Source organism: Marasmius oreades, chromosome 7, assembly GCF_018924745.1.
Source record: "Marasmius oreades isolate 03SP1 chromosome 7, whole genome shotgun sequence".
NCBI classification, from domain to species: domain Eukaryota; kingdom Fungi; phylum Basidiomycota; class Agaricomycetes; order Agaricales; family Marasmiaceae; genus Marasmius; species Marasmius oreades.
In genome coordinates, this window is record NC_057329.1 from 2,208,592 (window position 1) to 2,226,513 (window position 17,922).

The 17,922-nt window shown below is 48.4% G+C and overlaps 8 protein-coding genes across 10 annotated transcripts; 5 read left to right on the top strand and 3 right to left on the bottom strand.

Moving 5' to 3' along the window:
* Positions 1 to 56: 56 nt before the first annotated feature.
* E1B28_011425 (uncharacterized protein) lies at positions 57 to 1,639 on the top strand. Of its 2 annotated transcripts, XM_043156455.1 has the most exons (3): positions 57 to 676; positions 736 to 808; positions 863 to 1,639. In XM_043156455.1, the coding sequence occupies exons 1-3, from the start codon at positions 573 to 575 to the stop codon at positions 1,493 to 1,495; spliced, it is 810 nt and encodes a 269-aa protein (XP_043006242.1). In that variant the 5' UTR covers positions 57 to 572; the 3' UTR covers positions 1,496 to 1,639. The 2 variants fall into 2 exon arrangements, with proteins under 2 accessions (XP_043006242.1, XP_043006241.1); XM_043156454.1 differs by having other exon boundaries at positions 307 to 808.
* Positions 1,640 to 3,369: 1,730 nt separating this feature from the next.
* On the top strand, positions 3,370 to 5,396 carry E1B28_011426 (uncharacterized protein; the record flags this gene model as incomplete). The annotated part of the gene is made up of 2 exons (XM_043156456.1): positions 3,370 to 4,325; positions 4,376 to 5,396. 2 exons carry the CDS (start codon positions 3,370 to 3,372, stop codon positions 5,394 to 5,396), a joined length of 1,977 nt encoding a protein of 658 aa, XP_043006243.1.
* Positions 5,397 to 5,953: 557 nt separating this feature from the next.
* On the top strand, positions 5,954 to 7,346 carry E1B28_011427 (uncharacterized protein; the record flags this gene model as incomplete). The annotated part of the gene is made up of 6 exons (XM_043156457.1): positions 5,954 to 6,063; positions 6,116 to 6,332; positions 6,392 to 6,527; positions 6,586 to 6,705; positions 6,768 to 6,801; positions 6,851 to 7,346. The coding sequence occupies 6 exons, from the start codon at positions 5,954 to 5,956 to the stop codon at positions 7,344 to 7,346; spliced, it is 1,113 nt and encodes a 370-aa protein (XP_043006244.1).
* Positions 7,347 to 8,654: 1,308 nt separating this feature from the next.
* E1B28_011428 (uncharacterized protein) lies at positions 8,655 to 9,818 on the top strand. The gene is made up of 2 exons (XM_043156458.1): positions 8,655 to 8,804; positions 8,866 to 9,818. Exons 1-2 carry the CDS (start codon positions 8,719 to 8,721, stop codon positions 9,539 to 9,541), a joined length of 762 nt encoding a protein of 253 aa, XP_043006245.1. The 5' UTR covers positions 8,655 to 8,718; the 3' UTR covers positions 9,542 to 9,818.
* Positions 9,819 to 10,136: 318 nt separating this feature from the next.
* E1B28_011429 (uncharacterized protein) lies at positions 10,137 to 10,712 on the bottom strand (the record flags this gene model as incomplete). The annotated part of the gene is made up of 1 exon (XM_043156459.1): positions 10,137 to 10,712. One exon carries the CDS (start codon positions 10,710 to 10,712, stop codon positions 10,137 to 10,139), a length of 576 nt encoding a protein of 191 aa, XP_043006246.1.
* A 62-nt stretch (positions 10,713 to 10,774) lies between these two features.
* Positions 10,775 to 11,614, bottom strand: E1B28_011430 (uncharacterized protein; the record flags this gene model as incomplete). Its single annotated transcript, XM_043156460.1, has 5 exons — positions 10,775 to 10,823; positions 10,886 to 10,998; positions 11,056 to 11,148; positions 11,197 to 11,394; positions 11,459 to 11,614. 5 exons carry the CDS (start codon positions 11,612 to 11,614, stop codon positions 10,775 to 10,777), a joined length of 609 nt encoding a protein of 202 aa, XP_043006247.1.
* Positions 11,615 to 13,253: 1,639 nt separating this feature from the next.
* Positions 13,254 to 14,310, bottom strand: E1B28_011431 (uncharacterized protein). 2 transcript variants are annotated; one of them, XM_043156461.1, is made up of 6 exons: positions 14,239 to 14,310; positions 14,164 to 14,182; positions 14,065 to 14,107; positions 13,959 to 14,014; positions 13,775 to 13,902; positions 13,254 to 13,716 (listed from the first exon to the last, which is right to left on the bottom strand). In XM_043156461.1, exons 1-6 carry the CDS (start codon positions 14,293 to 14,295, stop codon positions 13,300 to 13,302), a joined length of 720 nt encoding a protein of 239 aa, XP_043006248.1. In that variant the 5' UTR covers positions 14,296 to 14,310; the 3' UTR covers positions 13,254 to 13,299. The 2 variants fall into 2 exon arrangements, with proteins under 2 accessions (XP_043006248.1, XP_043006249.1); XM_043156462.1 differs by having other exon boundaries at positions 14,065 to 14,182.
* A 21-nt stretch (positions 14,311 to 14,331) lies between these two features.
* E1B28_011432 (uncharacterized protein) lies at positions 14,332 to 17,564 on the top strand. Its single transcript, XM_043156463.1, has 5 exons — positions 14,332 to 14,478; positions 14,538 to 14,730; positions 14,788 to 15,350; positions 15,486 to 16,275; positions 16,332 to 17,564. Exons 1-5 carry the CDS (start codon positions 14,427 to 14,429, stop codon positions 17,023 to 17,025), a joined length of 2,292 nt encoding a protein of 763 aa, XP_043006250.1. The 5' UTR covers positions 14,332 to 14,426; the 3' UTR covers positions 17,026 to 17,564.
* The last annotated feature ends 358 nt before the right edge of the window (positions 17,565 to 17,922 follow it).

Sequence of the window (17,922 nt, forward strand, 5' to 3'; positions counted from 1 at the left end):
CGTTTCTGTTACATGTACATGTGTTACGTGAATACTTTCCCACCGCTCACTTGTTTCTTCCGCTCGCTTATTTTTACTCGCACTGGGTCCCAAGTTCAAACCTTCGACGTTCAACAGCTACATGTATTGAAAATGACTGGCAGCTAGGCTATATCTATGGTCTCGGGTCTTCTAATTTTATCTGTCGCTTGCATGTTATAGCATGCTCCTTTTGGGATAAGCTTATTGTCTTCTTGTTATTGTCTTCTAAACAAAAAAGGCTATTAATATTAATGGCCATCTCATTGTTTTCTTCTATCTTCCTCACAATCGTCCCTCCCGGTTTACTGCTCTTGATGACGTCTTTTTCGCCTACACCGAGGTTTACTCTACCCCTACGTTCTCTTCCACCATTACAATTGCACTCTATTTCTGAAGAGTCAAGCATAGACTGTGAGGAAGTCGTCGATATCAACCTTGGAGCGGAGTCACCGAAATCGATCTTGAACGAGGGACCCAAATTTCTGCGATCGACTGAAGCCGGCGAAGATATATGAGGAAGATCAGGCATAGTGGTTCACACCATCGCGCCTATGCGAGACCGAGATTGGAACTCTAGCTCGTATGCTGAAAAATTTAAAGTTCAAAAGCAGCCTCGCCTGGTAAGACAATCTGTCGATAGAGATTGTGGCATATGGTACTGTCTCCTTCTCTGAACCACTCACACGAGTTTACCCATCATCATCGGTCGCGTAGCTTCGAGGTTGCCGTATCCCTCTCCCGAACTCTATGTTGCGGAAAATTGTTCTGTTTAAAACATATTTCAGAAGTTTGTTTTTCTTCGTTTGCACACTGACCTCCAAGATTGATATCCCCCGTTTAGTGGCTAAACGGGACTGATTCCGACTACCGCTGCCCGTCCTGCAGGATGCCATGCACCGGCATTCTTTCTCTCGCTTTACCCGTTCTGAAGTCTCCTCCTCCTACCCCTAGAAATGACGCGTTATCTACCTCCAATCGCAATCCGAGTTGGCCTCAGCTGAAAACTCCAGGGGACCAATCCCCACAAACGGATTCACCAGAGGCTAAAGATCTCAAGCAAGCTTATTCATTGGGCAACACGCGAACGATTACTGGAGCTGTGACAAAACTTGACCGGGAGGGAAAGCATCCGCTGTCGAAGGAACGAGCCATGTCTTCATACCCATCGTCAGACGAGGAAGTAGAAAGAAGGAAGGACGTTTCCTTGAACACGTTCTATAGAAGGACGTCGAAGCCATCTCGTCATCATTCCACCATCAAATCTCATTCGAAAGTTTCGCCTAGTCTTTCTCCTTGCAATTCAATTCTCATTTCAGCACGGCGGCCTCAAGAAGTAATTGCAGCTCAGCTTCCTCTGGCCGGACACGAGCTGGCTGTGTCATCTGCACGGTTATGTGAAGTTGCGGCCAGGACCGTTGGAAGGTTGTTGAGTGTTGTTGGGCTGGTCATGTTGTTCTGGATTTTATTGACATGAAAATCCATGAGTCCACGAGCTGTATGACAAGGCCTATGTATCTGTATTGTACATCAAGAAGCTGTATATCGTGTTGTATTCGCATACTAATACTGTAATCTTACTGTTAAATTATCGGGCGCAACTCACTCTCAACCAGAGCTCAATAATCTATAGTTTATGTAACTCACAATACGGCGGCAGAATTCCTCAAAACTGCCAAAACTTGAAGTGCTTTAGTATTCCTCGACAAGGTCCGGTATACGTATACATTATTTCTAGTCTTCCCCATTTAAACTGAACCTTCAACTGAGTCCCGGTGACCGCTGTCTATCGCTGTACGCATCCGGGGGAATTTTCTAAAAAATTTCACCTCGAATCGAACTCGAATTAGGCGTCAACTTTGATACCCCGCTCAAGACTGTTCAAGAGTGTTCAGCACGTTCGATTCGGTCTGCCTACCACTTCACAGCTTACTAAAAACAAAGCCTCTTGGGAGGGCTATATGCATTCCTTTGATTTGGCCAAGTCTTGAGAATGTTTACTAGTGGGAGCTGATATCATGAAAGGACCTCGGGCTATTTTCGCAGGATCATCGCTCAGCCTCATCCATCCCAAGTCCCATTCTGCTTCGATCTGGTTCGTGTTCTCAAGGGTGCGAGGGTCTCGGTCATGATTGCATCAATTAAGACTGTAGAAGCAAGCTGCAGATAACTGCGTCACGTACCTACAACGTGCCTATGCGATGGATTCCGAAAATCCTGATTTGTACGGTGTGCGACTGTTCGTTTATGATGTTCTTTTTGACTGACAAGATACATCGATGGCTTCATGTAGGGTTCTGAAAACGTCCTATTTAGGCGTACACAAGGCCTTGTTCTGGCAACAGTACCCCGCGATACACTCGAGCTCGTCTCCCCATCATCTACCAACAGAAACCGCAGTAATACGTGTTCCGGACGTGTATCATACGCATCCATGGACGCGCTAAGACAGCACCAAAACATCATACTTGCTCAGTATTCGTTCAGATCTCTTCGGATTATGCCGTTCTTAAGTCTTCCGAGGTACATGTATTTGAAGTAGTTGGCTGGACTCGGGGTCGCTGGTGTATTGCATTGACTTTAATGGACAGTGTGCAGCTGGAAGAGGATGTTGTTGTTCTGATTAATGGTGTACATAAGTGGGGGGTGTAGGATCCGTGGGTTGTGGGAGATCCGGGGACCGTCTGGTGAGTACTGTTCCAGTGGGATGTTCCTTCTTCTACGTCTCATGTCACTTCGTGAGCTCGCTCTAGGATCGTATGGTAGTGCCAGTGGTTCCCATGTGGGACCATGCCGAGAAATCTATCTATCTATCTATCTTCCTAAATCGAAAGGTCATCCACTATCGAAGCATACCCTCTCTACCGTTACTCGCAAATAAATATTCCTCCCAAACGTTCGACTGCGTAATCTACTGCTACGGGCATTCAACCTTGTTATTCTTATCTGAAGGAAGGAAAGCATTCGTAACGGTTGGAACAGCCTTCTCATACTACACCTATGCGTCTATTTATATGCGCTTTATATTCAATAGTAGGGAACTCTGTGTGGCCTGCAGCGAAAACTAATATATGTTCAGAGGTAAAATCATTGCGTAAGTTGCTCCGGACGTTGGTGAGTTGTTAGAGCGGCCTATATCATAGTTATTGGGCATTCTAACTTGTATGCTCTGTGTAATTCCTTTGGTCGATTGCAGAGGTGTAACCCGCCTTGCGGAACGAAAGTAAGACGCGGATGGAATTCACACGCCTCTACATCTTCTTTCTAACTATCATCTACTTCCCTCGCCGGTCGAGTTCAAAGTCGCTCTGGCAGCATTTACGCACATTTCTATCCTGAACTACTATCACTATGAATGCACGTTCTTACGATCTCCCCCAACGCAGTTTTCGTTTCAAGCATCGTGCTCGTTCTTGGAACATCACGTTCGGTCCTGGTGTTCAAGTCGCCTTGGCGCAAGATCTCGTTGTTGCACCGGCAACACCCCTGGCCTCATTAGTGACGTCCACACTGTCGTTCAGCTCAACCCCTGCAACCTTTGTCTCCTCTGCTTCTAGCTCGCCAGGGAATTCAAGTGGTCCTTCAGTGCCCTCTGGAATCTCGTCCACCTTAGTGCCATCAGCAGCAACATCAACGAGTTCCAGCTTGAACTCAGCACGCATAAGTTCTACCTCGTTCAGTTCCGCTGCCGTACAACAGACCCTCAGTTCACCTAGTCCTTCTCTGGGCTACGTCCCTACGGTTTCAACTTCGCCCACAGTTGTGGGATCTATACCTGGCCCAGTAGCAGTCGTAACCAGCAATCCTTCAACGATCTCTCAGCCATCGGCAACAGCGATTTCGACTGCTTCTTCTGCGACGAGTATAACTCACAGTCCTGCGTTGTACATCGGTATTCTGCTTGGGACAATAGTGTTGATTGCATCTACTGCGACGGTAATTGCATGGTGGATCCGTATCAGACAGAGGAAAAGCCGTCGCCTCAAGGATTTGCAAATTCGTGTGCCCTGGGCTCGCTCAAGTACAGTTTCCTCTTGTTTCTTCGAAACAGTGCATCCAGTTGAGGGTCATTTATCGAATAATGACCTTGAGAAGGGTGAAAATGAAGACGCAATGACCTTGCGACATGGTGAAAGCGAAAAGTTGAAGTTACACTTGGAATTAATGGGCGACAGGGATGTCGGAATGCCAAAGAGAACGCAAAGTTATATGGAGGAATCGGTTTCGCCTGTCAAGAGAAGAAAACTTCCTGTTCTCAGTGTACCTTCTCCACCACCTATTCCTTCACTCCGCACGGCAGGTGTTAGGTGAGTTGCCCTCAAACATCTTCGAAACTTGTTCCTTACATGTATCGCAGTAGCTCATTGACTTTGTCACCGAACGGCCCTCTTCCGGAAAGTGTTGCATATCCGCTTCCCGCAGCCGGCGAGCGGAGATCTTTGCCATTACCGCCCTCACCTTTATACCAGCCAGAGACAGCCTCAGCTGCAAATTACCCCTATCGCTCACAATCGTATTCATTGACGGATCCTCAAGGCCTTCATCCTGATTATCGGATGCAGCCCCAGTCAGCCTACCAACAGCAGTTTCCTATAGGTTTCGGAACACCGCGAGAGGTCGTTGTTAAACCGAGATACCTCAACATCTTGAATAGGGAGAAAAAACTGGAAAACGTCATCGAGGAGAGCGGAGTTCCTGCTGGTCGTCTCAGCAATTCGCACTCGATTATCACTGGTGTTGAAATCCCTAGGAGCGAAATCGAGCCGGCCGTTGCACCATCCGAATCATGGACGGCGTCGATTAGGAACCGTATGATGGACGCTTTTAGATTCTCTTCCTCTGAGGAATTGCATGCCTCTGAGCAATACACTCACCTACCCTTTCCGACACCTGCCCGTGCAAGGAGAGCGTCTATGCGCAAAGCGGGATGGGTACAATATACTGGTGGAGAAATAGTTGATGGTCCTACAGGACGCGAGAGACCAGTATCTAGTCTCCGCAATCCATTCGATGACGGATCGGTAGGCCTGGGAATCGATATGTCACAACCTTCCCCATCGTCAACCCTACCATCGTCTCATCCATGCATACCGAGCTCGCAACCATATCTCTATTCGGCGTGTTCTCTCAGGTCATTGCCTTCTGGTTACGCTGCCTCAGTTCATTCATATGGTTCTGCCGCTCCGCTCGTCAACAAAAAGAATCTCTCTGTGAGATCTGGGGCTTCGAGACCTGTTTCCAGGGCATCGTCAAGATATAGTGCGATTTCTAGAACGGGATCGGTTATGACCGTTCTGACGGAGAAGGAGGAAGCTGCTGGAAGAGCGCTGAGGGAAAGGTGGGCCAGAGGTGAAACAAGAAGACCGAAGAGGGTGTAGTTGGACATTTCATTTCATTTTTTTGGCGTATTGGTTTGGACTTTGGACTTTGCTGGTTCTCTGCTCTATGAGTTTGTAGATGTACTCGTATAACTGGGACATTGGGATCGTGACTATTGCTTTGGGATAGAGTATCTAAAAGAACCAGCCATTGCAGTAGGGTTATCACAACCATAGCTCATTGCTCTCTAATGAATCGATCCTATCGATCGAGTGTTCCCGAACGCTTGAATACGCTATTTGAGGTTCATGATCAGTCAACGCTGGAAGTGCAGATCATTACTGACCATCCTCAAATTCAACCTCCAGAAACCGGACATATGACAGCTACCTCTTCACCACCCCTCAATCTCACCTGTTCCGGATCATCAACCATCTCGCAGTCAACACTCCATTGACTGCTCTCTAGTATCTTTCCTAGGTCCGTGTTCGGGTGACGCGAAATGAGGAGTTCGGCCAGAGATGAAAGTGGGAAATCTGTACGTGGGAGAGATATGCGATCCTCGGTGCGGTTTAATGCAGTAGATGCAGCGGCGAAGTAGAGGATTTTGATTTCAATGCCATCGGTAATGGTCAGAGTCATGAACTCAATGATTCGGTGGCTGTGCGAGCCCCCACGACGATGTTCGGAAGACTCTATACATAGGACGAGCTTCGATCTGTCCGGGTATGGGATCGCGTTTCTCGACTTCATGTGGTTGACATACGTTCTTTATGAGCTTCTACACACGTTGGACCAGAGAGCAATATATAAGGAGTTCAGTGGTCTCCCATCGTTACCCGAAGCCGCTCAACATGAAGACTGCTGCGATTCTCTCCTTCGTTGCACTGTTTGCACTCGGCCAAAGCCAAAGAATCGTCCTCACCAACGATGACGGGTGGGCAGTTACAATGATTCGTGCTCAGTACGACGCGCTCAAGGCTTCCGGGTTTTCTGTAAGTGGGAGTGAACACAGTGTCTACCGTGGATCAGTAAACTCAAAAATTACTCCTAGACTGTTCTTTCAGCACCAGCGGAAAACCAGTCTGGCAAAGGGTCATCATCTGCCCCTCCAACTGCTTTGGAACAACCATGTCAATTCGACACCTGTCCCGTCGGCTCTCCACCCGAAGGGTCGGAACCAGATGATCGTGAGTTTGGCGTCGATATCTTCATTACTCTTTTGATTCGAAACCAGCTTGAAACTAGCCAACATCAATTATGTGAATTCGTTCCCTGTCGACGCTGCCCGATTCGGTATTCAAACACTCTCCTCGCAACTTCTGGGAGACGCACCCGACTTTGTCGTGAGCGGTCCAAATATCGGAAGTGAGGCGAAAATCCCAGCTTTATGTGAACACAGATATCTGATACAAAAGAACTTTTTCCAGATAACTTATTCTCACTTGGAGGATCTGGAACAGTGTAAGCCACTCCACTCTCGTTACTTTCGAGTGGCTTACATTCCCCTCAGTGGCGCAGCAAGCGAGGCAGCTCTTGAGGGTATTCCCTCTACCGCGTTCTCGGCAGGCTCATCGGTCCAGTCGGTTTCCTACACTACTCTGACGACCGATCCAGATTCGGACGGGTCAAAGGCTGCACGAGTTTATGCAGAACTCACCGTCAAATTCACCAACGCTCTGCTAGCGGGTCCAAAACCAATTCTTCCCCCGAACATCAGTGTCAACGTGAACTACCCTCCAGTTACAGACTCTTGTGCAACTGCGTCCGACTTCAAGTTCGTATTGACGAGAGTTACGCCGGACTTTAAGGGCGACGACGTCAAACAATGTGGAGTAACACTGCTTCCCGACGAGACCAGTGTCATCGTTGCGGACACTCTGCTTTCATACTGTTTCGTCACTGTCAGTGTGATAGATGCTCGTATCAAGAAGGATGTGGATGCTGCTACGCAGCAGGTTGTTCGCGATAGGCTGTCGAGTTTTCTTTCGTGTTTGATTCAGATATAAGGTTTCTGACACTCGGACAGCGATGAATTTGTCGTTGGATTTTCAAACCAGAATAAATATAATTTTAAACTTGTGCCAGAACAAAACGTTAGCACTCACTCTCCAATTGCTTTTCATTTGCCTCCGTCATTGTCACCCTAAAGTCATTTTCGGTTCGAACGGGACCTGCCCTAACATGAACAATATACAACGTAATAACCGTCTTCTTCCCTCCAGCTTTCCATTCTGATAGCATGCGGGGATGACGTTCAAGAGCTTCCTCAGATAATGAGAGACGAGAAGTTTTGTAGGGGAAAATAAATGACTAAGGAGTCTGGTACTTGATAGATTAAAGGTGAACCGATCCCTGTCGAGCGTCCAAATTCTAATTATCGGGACTGGCTGGTGCGGTCCACACAAAGTTCTTCATCTGTAGTTTGTGTTGGCTCTATTCATAGGTTTCACCTCATCGTTGCTCAATGATGTGTTGAGGAATCTGGGACCGCACTGTATCAGTGCATGTGCGTGCTCGGTTTACTGGAAAATACAGTTGGTTGGGCTCGACCCGCGATCTCATGCGAATCACCTTCGTTAGTTATCGCGGCCTTACTCATTTTCGTTGGCTCCGGATCCTCGACGTCCAGGCTACGAAGTGCGTTGACATTGTCGATCACATTTTTTTAATTCGATTTCACTGTCAGTCCGGCTCACCAATCGCCCTCAGTACCCCCGAAGACCACATTACACTATAATTGACTGCGATTTTCACGCTGGACCCAGTTTTGTCTAGTACTATCCAAAGTTCAAAAGGCTTTCATCACAAGTCTAAGCGCGGCTTGCCAGTCACCCACCGGAACTCTCGTCAAGACCACGTCCTTCGACGAGGCCTGGTATCTCCGCTCTACCGCTCTACGAAGATGCGGATTGGTACAACCACGGCGCTCGCATCCCGGTAACATCGGTGAAGACTCTGGCTCTCTGGAAATGGAGTCCACGACAAGTCTCAAAGGGCTAGGTGAGATTCAAGTTACTACACGCTTTCTAGTTCCGTCCTCGAACCCTTCCTGCCTGGCATGACAGTATGGATGGGAGGCTGTTAAAGGATGAGCAAAAACAAGGCAGATGCAGTGATCATCGATCACCACCCACGCATAACTCGGAAGTACGAGCACACCGCAGATTAAATTACGATTCGGTGGCGCCTTGCTCAGGAGCCGGAATCACATAGTTCACCTTCCGCGCCCTACCTGACTTTCCATGACTCGGAACTGCCGACCAATCATGCAGGAACCGAGAGGAATCGAAACCGTTTAAAAACCGCGAGAGTGCATCTGGATATCGTCAGTAAAAAGACACATTCACCTATACTACCTACTTCTCAGCGTTCCAAGTTATGACCCATTCGAAACCCATCCTCTACTATGACATAGCCTCAGGACCCCCAGTCCGTCCCTTCGCTCCCAACCCATGGAAAGTGCGGTACGTATCCTCCCATCCCTCATGAGCCCTAGCAAACCAGCTCATTCTTGAGTCCTGGCAGATACGCACTCAACCTAAAACGCGTTCCCTACCACACCGAATGGGTGGAACTCCCCGACGTCACCACCGTCCGTAAACGTCTCAACGCCGCACCCGTCCGAAAATTCGCAGACGGGTCCGACTTTCACACACTTCCCGTCATCCACGACCAAGGACACGAAGTCGTCGTCGGGGATTCATTCGATATCGCAGTATATCTAGACCAGACGTATCCCGAATCCGGGGATAGACTCTTCCCCCAGGCAAGCTCTGGAACAGCGTTATACGTGGCATTCAACAAATTTGTGGACGATTTTTTCTCGAGGTTTTGTATATTGTGCTCTCGTGGTCTTCCATTCAACCCGGAGACGGCGGACGAGTCGAAGGCGGAATTTTGTCGAAGGGCTGGTGTGGAGCGGTGGGAGCAGCTTGGGATTGAAGGAGAGGAGAGGATAAAGATGGTTGAAGAATTCAAGGTTGCGCTCGACGAGCTGGCGAGGGTGTACAAGCACAGGCCGGCCGGAGAAGGGCCGTGGTTGGAGGGTGGAAGCTCGCCGACGTATGCGGACTTGATTGTGGGTGGGTGGTTAGCGATGATGAAGAATACGCTGAGCGAATGGGAGGACATGAAGACGTGGCATGAGGGTTTGTGGGGCAGGATTGATTCCGAACTTGAGAGATTCGCGCAGGTTCATTAGAATACATAGACTTTGCAAGAATTTCTTCGGTTTCCCAAAAGATATGTCTATAGGGTGACAGACACGGTCGACTACTGTGCTCGATCTGTCAGTGGCCCGGAAATCCTCTTCGAAATGTGTCACTTATACTGGCCTCCAAGCCAAGGCTAGGTACTGCGATATTCACGAAGCGGAAGAGAGAGCCGTTTCGATCAAGTGACATCGGCCCGGCTCCTCGGGGTTCCCCGCGCACTACCACTATACAGGATATAGACGGAAGTGAACAAGTACAACAACCCAGTTGGCTGAAGTAGGTACCTCACGCCGCTGACACAATGAACACACCGTCACCTCGCAGACCATTTTCCATAGCCCCAGCCCTCTGTGAAAAATCCCCACACTCTCCGAGCGGCCATATAAAAAAGACACCGCGCCGTGCTAGATTTCGTCGACTCGCTGGACATGCCAGGGGTGTACATTCGCCCCGAAGACTTTCAGTAGCATCCAGGTCAATTGAATGGGGGAGAGCACTGGAAGGAGGATGTCTTGTCGAATACTGCCATGAACGAGCACCTTGAGGATGGTTTAGAGAAGCTCTAAAGCTAGCAAAACGGTATTATTTTCGTTTCCGCTTCAGGATATCGTTCTCTAATCGAGCGAGAAATGCATCCGCTTCATTGGGAACCTCCCCAACAGTCGTTTCTTTGCACTTGATCTTTTGCTTCTCCTCCCTAGATTTTGGTGCTGCTTCTAATGCTGCGAAAGGGTCGGTTGCAGTCGCCACAAACACTTCCGGTCGTTGAGCTTCGGCCTTGTGCTGCGAAAAGTCGTCTGTAGGCTTTACTTTCCTCCGCTTGGCTTCCACCATCTTTCTCCTTTCCTCAATTTCTCTCTTCCTCTTTTCCATTGCTCTACTTTTCACGATCCCTGTTTGTGCTTCTCCGACCAGCCCTTCTACTTCCCCTGGTCTCAAATCAACAGCCCCGGCATCCGCACGAGCCTGTTCAGTTTCCTTTCTCGTCGTCTTCAGTTCTTCCATTTGAGCCCGCCTAGTTTCTTCGTCGGCGGAAAAATTATAGAAGCCAGCCCCGGTCGTCCGAACCTCTTTGGTATGGTCATAGTGAATATTCAGTGGGTTATTCGATTCTGCATGCTCCTTCTCTATCTGTGCAACGCGATCGGCATCTGGCATGTATATAGGAAAATGATTGACAGGATTCCCTAACGAAGAGAGAGAAAGAATGAAGAATCAGATCAGCACACAATAGTACACGAGAGAGGGGTCTCACTGATTACAATATCCCTGCACGCGTCGAACCTCTGAGGTCAGTAGAGGTAAAAGATACTTGACAAGGGAACACTGACTCGTCGTCATCATCGTTGTCCTCTCCCTTCTCCTTCAAGAACTCGCGCGGTACCTCGGATTTGAGAGCAGTCCTTACACGACCAAACTCGTCTTCGTATTCGACTATTTCATCCTATGGGAAATGCAAGATATAAGGTTGAACAATAGAAAAAATTGAAGGCAGGCCTACATCTGCATCCATTGGAGGTTGAGGAACATGCAAAGACTCGTCTACATCGTCGCTGTCTGATTCAAACCTATCGGGCATGTCTTTGGATTCAAACTGGATACAGATTAATGAAATTCAGCGACAGTAGTAGAGAGCACGTACATCTACCAAAAGAGACTTGTATTGTTTTTCAGACAATCCCCCGGATTTCCCTTTCCTGAGTTTGTCATATATCTTCGCCTTTCTTTCCAATTTCGCCTTTGCAGATTCGAGCGTCGGTTTGCTGATAGCCTCCAACTCCAAATCTCGCGCATGTCGTTCGTTGACCCCCTTGTTGGCTCTTGACCATATAGTGGGTTTCTATGTTTTTAGATTGTGGAAAGCAAGATCAATATCAATTCGTATTACATGAACGAAGACAAACCTTGTTAGGTCGAGATACGCCTCCAACAATTGCGGTACTTTTACCAGCTGCTTTATTTCTTGCAAGTTCTTCTTCCCACTTGGATGTTTCCGCCTTGAGATCAAAGAATGAAGTTGCACTGATACCTTTGGCCTTGGCCTTACTGTTGTGTGACATGGAAAGGACAGACAAAGGGTGTTGAGCGCCAAGTTCTACTACGCGCACGCGCGCCTCCGAGGCCCATGGCCAGTTTATTCACAGTAACATATCCAAATCCTCTCAACTCAGACTTTGGACGATAGCTACCGTTAGATGGCGTCCTTTAAAGTACGACATCAAAGTCGAATCAGTGCCCTAGTAGGCCTCTAATCTTTGACAGAAACGAAGGAGCGATGGGTTTTATCTCTAAGCGATCCTCGAGCCCAATCAGTTGATTATCACACATACTATCGAAGCCATGAAGACCTTGCACTGTACGGAAGACTTTGTTCAGATTGTTCCTCTTACTTGCTCAAACGACCACCAGACATATCCATAACGGCGGACGTGCAACTGGGATCGATTAGCTTTGGACAACATCCACAAGGCTTGAAGCTTGAAGCTTGAGATCTGGCCTATACCTTTGACTTGACATTTGGTGGTTGTCTCTCCTTTTACCACTCGCTGAGAGTATCGATAAACCACCGATCCTCCTGCGAATCACCTCGAACCATCTGCATCATCCGCCATTCGTGAACCAGCGCCTGTCGTCTAGTTCACTTGTTGATGTCCTCGAGTTCTACTTTTTGTACGTCCGGTCCCACACGGTGCACAGGTGCAATACGTGCGCGTCCCCGACGCCTCTACAACTTGAGTTTCCGGTTTGTTTGCAGCTGTACAAGAACTAAACCACCCCAATCGGTGCCCCTTTTAACGAGAGAACATTGGCCTCAAACTGCTATCGCGAATGCCCGGACATTGACGTTCGCTCTCATGGGCCTTGGTCCTGTTCGAATATGCGTTGGCGTGGTTTCACTCGACCAACTGGCGGAACCTTCGCTTTCTAATCGAGCCGTGGCTGTCGACCCACTTGCTTCGAGATGTGAAGAGGAGAGAAAAATCGAAAGGACCTATTCTCAAATCACCGATATGGGGATTCGTTATTCGTGCCATTGAAGGACGCTAAAACAATTGTCAAGGAACGGACTTCTGGTACTGGCTGCACCGCCATCTTGGAGGTACTGTGAACAAAGAAACACGCGACGCGCTACTGAATTTGTTTGTTCCAGGTGTATAGGGATACCCAAGTAGTGCCTTGACGTTGTCATAACATAGCCGTTTGATCTGTTTGGTTGGAGTCCGTGCCACGGACAGCCTCAGCTCCCATTCACCGGAGGAAACGCTTACGACAAGAATGATTTTGGCCGGTGCCCTGCACGAGCCGTGTTTCCAAGGGCATTCGATCTTCTCGATAAGTCCGACTTTTCGAAATTCGACCTCAACAGGCATGTTCATTCTGAAAATCTAGTGATGCTTTTGGACAAGTTGGCGTCGCAGTCTCGTGAGGCTGCAGAAATGTATCGTGTGTCTAACAAAGAGGGGGGGAAGTTGTTTTCAACCGTTGGGATAGGGTCCGATGATTCAGACTCTCTCCTGAATGCACAGTACTAGGCAAATTGGCAAAGGCCCCCGCAATGTATTGAGATCCTCAACCTGCGAGTGTATTCAGCGTCTTCCATGGTAATCTGCAATAGTAAAATCAAAGAAGCTTTTCTCGGCACTGATAGAGTTGAAGTCTGGAGCTAAGTCTGTTACCGATATGATCGAATAGGGAGGTTACCGTGCACACTAAACACCTAGATTTGCGGTAAGTAAATCGTTAATTATTCTATTCGAGGTTTCTTATCGACAACGCCATTGACACCATCCGCGGCTCTATGCGTCGATGAATCGTCTGCCGGATGTTGTCGTCTCCCACTTGTTGAAGCTGTGTTTTCTGGCCCCTCTTGAACGCTCAGCTCATAACCCTCCGTCAGGCTTTGAGCAACGGTATCTCCCACTAAACGCCGTAGTTCAGCTTCAATTCGATCCTGCGGTACACCCTGCTCCGCGAGCGTTTGAATGGATGACAATAGTTCGGAGGTTAGGTGCTCTGACGCGATGTTCTGAGCATACTGGGACATCTGGATTTCACTTTGGGATTGCATGTTTGTGATATGGTCGGATGCAGGTCGATGAGATGGGTGGGATTCCAGGAATGAGGATATTTGAGGAAAGTCTTCAGATAAATGGGTTATAGGCTAAACAAGAGTAGGGATATCTGTAAGAAAAGTCTGTAGACGAGAAGTAATCACACACTGAAATCCGTTCGTGGTTGACTAGGTTTATGGTTGCCCCATGATCGACAAGGAAGCGCGCGGTCACGATATTTTCGACCGTGTATAGAGGTGTATCTCCATCTGAATCTGTGATGTTGACATCGCCGCCTGGACGATGCTGTGAGTGCCTTGGAAACAGTAAAGAAAAGACGCGAATAATGAACCTTTTGAGATGAGGTATTCAAGGACATGTAGATGTCCATAGGATGCTGCTGCATGCCTGTTTGTGAAGTGAGAAGAAAACTGCTGAAAGGGCGCATATATAATTACATAGGCGTATATGTAAATGAATCAGGAGCGTTCGGGGAGATTGCTGTTCGAACATATTGTTTGCTGCGATATTCGGGGTGGGAAGAAGTCAAGACTTGCATTGCTCTTCGATTAGAATCTAGAAAGAAGGGGAACTGAGATGAGTGGGAAGACGAGACAGAAGGCATTCAAAACCTTGACGCGTTCAAGGTCGCCGTCGCCAGCTGCAACCCAGATATTTTTGTTGGACATGATGGTGGTTAGTTGTCAAGATTGGGTTTCAGGCTGTGACTGGAAGTTGCTAACGATACCCATGACTGATGCCAAATTTCTGAGTCTCTGATACATGGGTCCTCTCCTTTTCTTCGACCACCACGTCCTTCATGACTGAGCAAGAGAGTGGCCAGCTTCCCGAAGTTGGTCATCAGAGATGCTGTAAGTGCTTGACTCCAAAAACGATTAGGGTTATCATTCATAGCTCACTTTCCTTCCAGATTGGGCTTTACTTTCTGACCGACTCGAATTCATTTATTTTGATCCTGTTCTTCAGTACCATCTTCAAGCACAGGCTGGGATTTTATATGGTCGAAGCTTACTTTCTTTTGTACACCCGGACGAGAGAGAGACGGCTGAATATGACCTGGGTGGTGTGTTGCGGGAGCATTCTTTGCATGGCAGTATTACCCGGTGTGTTTCTTCTCATGTTCATTATTTCTATATCTATGTACTTAAGCACGTTCAAAGTGTCCGGTTCTTTAGGCTGTCTAAGGTCCGCCAACAGCTGGGCTTCTCGGGACCCTCTGTACCTCTATTTCCCTCTGCAGAAAGAGTCGTGTTAGACGGACAATTTATGGCGGTCGACATTACGATCAACTGGGTAGCCGAAGGCCTTGTCCTTTGCTTTATCCATGCGTCCGTCGATATCGATCCTGTTGCTGACAATAATCACGCCGTAAAATCCCCTTGGACAAATTGGTGTGGAACACCAGTCATGCCAACAGAGCAAATAGCATTGTTGTTCGAACGGCTTCTCTGTGCAGTCCCGGAGATATCACCCGGACGGAAGTTTCAAATTCTTTCTAATAAACCCGGTAGGCCTCTGTTCATGTCGTGGCCTCCCGGAGCTCCAGAGGAGAATGCGAATTGTCGAGCTCTTGTGGATAAGATCGACTTTGGACAAGGTCCGAGCGGCGAAAGCAGCCCTTATTGCTCCAATCCTGAGGCTAAGACGAACTGTACACGGCGATTTCTTTCGAGGGGAGAGGTAGAAGCAGGAATTGAGTCGGAGAGCGTTTTCATCCCACATGGTAAGTGCATGGCCGTGGTCACCTGCATATAGGGGCTTCCGCAACGTTGTTTCTTGCCACCACTGTGTCTCGCTCTGTCTCGTCTTCATTCCTGTCCTGGCTGACGTACTCTCTATTGACTGGTGTTGTTTTTAGGGTGTGTGATTTTCGCGTGCCACAAACTCAGTCCATTTCCTTCATCAGCTCCTTCCTCTGCCTCTGACCGCAAGGCCAGCTCTGGTTCTTCTCTGTCTACCCACACCACATCCACGCCAGCCATCCCTCTCGCGAGTATGGGCTACAACAATTCCTCCGCATCCTCTTACCCTTTGCCTTCGCATCAATCGAGTCAATCGACCTTCTACGATCACCACCATTACTCTCTTCCACCATTGCAATCGACAACATTACCGTCTTCTCCCACCAGTTACTCCTATCAGCCTTCCCAGCATCATCATGGTTCATTGACTGCTCCTTACTCCCACTATTCCGGAAGCTCATGGAATACACAACCCACGCATCCTTCAATTCAAAGTCTTCGCAGTAGCAGCTACTGGAGCCATGGCTCTGGATATGAAAACGGCCAAGGCGGGCCTCCCCAACTTTCGCTCAACGGTGGACCTCCCCAACCTCACGATAACTACAAGCCCCTTTCTCCTGCCGGTTATTCGTCCTACTCGCCCACCACGCCGAGCAGTGCAGGTACCGGTATAAACGAGGACCACCCTTCTCCCACTTCCGCTTCCTCCAACAGCGTGGATGTCGTCCCACCGCCTCGGCGAAGGGTTTCACCGACTTCTCGTGAGTTTGGAGGAAATGGGTCTAGCAAGGAGGGTAAAAGCCATGGAAACAGACCCGCTGGTGTACCGCGGTGTAGCAGCTGTAAGGCGACCACGAGCCCGGAATGGAGAAAAGGACCAAGTGGCAAGAAAGAGTTGTGTAATGCGTGAGTTCACTGACACCATGCTTTATCGATTCATGGCACTGACATATATGTTCAAGATGTGGGTTGCGATACGCTCGTTCTCGTGCTAAGAAAGAGGGACATGTTCCTTCTTCTGCCCGCCGACGAAAGGATAAAATTCTGAAGCCGAGAGATTCTACCACTCCGCCTGTTTCTCTTTCTGCACCTCCTGGCTCAACCATGTCGACCTATTCTCATTCATCGGTCGGCCCCTATCAGCCGTCATCCACCCCCCCGTACGGTTCCGGCGGCTCATTGCGCCGAGCATACCCCCATAATAATAGCTACGATGATGGCTTTTCTTCAGGCTCCGGTAGTGACATTTACGCCCATCGTAGCAGTTTAGGCACACCTTCACCATCACCTCCTGCTGGAGGCGCTACTGGTAGCTTTGTGGCTTATCAATCTGGTCATCACTCCGACCACAACGTCCATGGCACAGCAGCAAGAGCGTACTACGCCTCGTCCATTCCATCACCCTTGGCCGCTGTGCCTCCCACGACGATGTCGTCACAATCATTCGACAATGAGCGCGATGACTCAGTAGTAGTCAAACGGGAGACTCTACCAACCCCTGTCAGTGTTGAGAGACAGTATTACGGGACGAGCGCCGCACGAGAGCCTCGGAATGCTGACTATTCTCGATACGATGTAGTTGAGGGACGTGACGGACGAGATTACAACAGAGACTTTGAACGAGAAAATAAAGGACGAGGACTCGTCACTGGTTGAAGCGTCTTGTTTGGCTGTCAGGACTTGTTGCAGCTTGCATGAAGGCTTCTATTCGTTCTCCTTCTTGACGTCAATTGAGGAGCGTTCACCCTCATGCCTTTGTCATAAACGGAAGGTTCACTGCATTGACTTTTGGCCGCAGCTTCTCACCAGATCACGTTCACATCAAAGCCCATTATGCCTTCTTCGACCCTCTAAATCCCTACTTTCCTTCCGTTAATATTGGTTATCTTCATATTCTAAGTCTCGTTCTAAAGGAACACTAACCTACCTTACGTGTACATTCTGTCAGTAGATATCCATCACGACTCTCATTTGAAGTCTAAAGTATATTATTTCCCTCTCTTTACTTCATAGTGACTCTGGTATCCCTGTTGTAGCTCTTCTCTTCAGTTCTCTCTCCGTCTTTTTTTTCTTGGCTGAACCACTTATCGAGTCGTCTCTCTTGTTTGTTGGGTGTAATTCTAGTGTGGACTATACATACCTCTTGTACTGGAAAGCATGAGTTTGTACTAGCGAAACGGCGTATAAATGCATCCTCTGAATGTTTTGATTCTGACTCTGAGATCATGAGGTCGCTACTTTGATCATGATGCTCCTCGTGATCAGATCGAGCACCGCGGGAGGTAACTTGCAGCCGATAAATTATGTTTATGTTTTGCTTTTCGATCGAGGAATTCTCCGTGATCTACATGCATGTATGGCACGATCGTCCCTTGAAATGCAGCCTCCGGCCAAACGTTATGTGAATCATTGGCAGCAGATCCTTGAGTGGTGAAGAGTGATGAATCTCTGCAAATGCTTGTTGTGGCTTCCGAAGGTTTCACACCTCGGTACTTACTTACGTTAATAGTGGCGTCACTCAGGGTGTGCATTGGATCGACCGGGCCGCCGAGA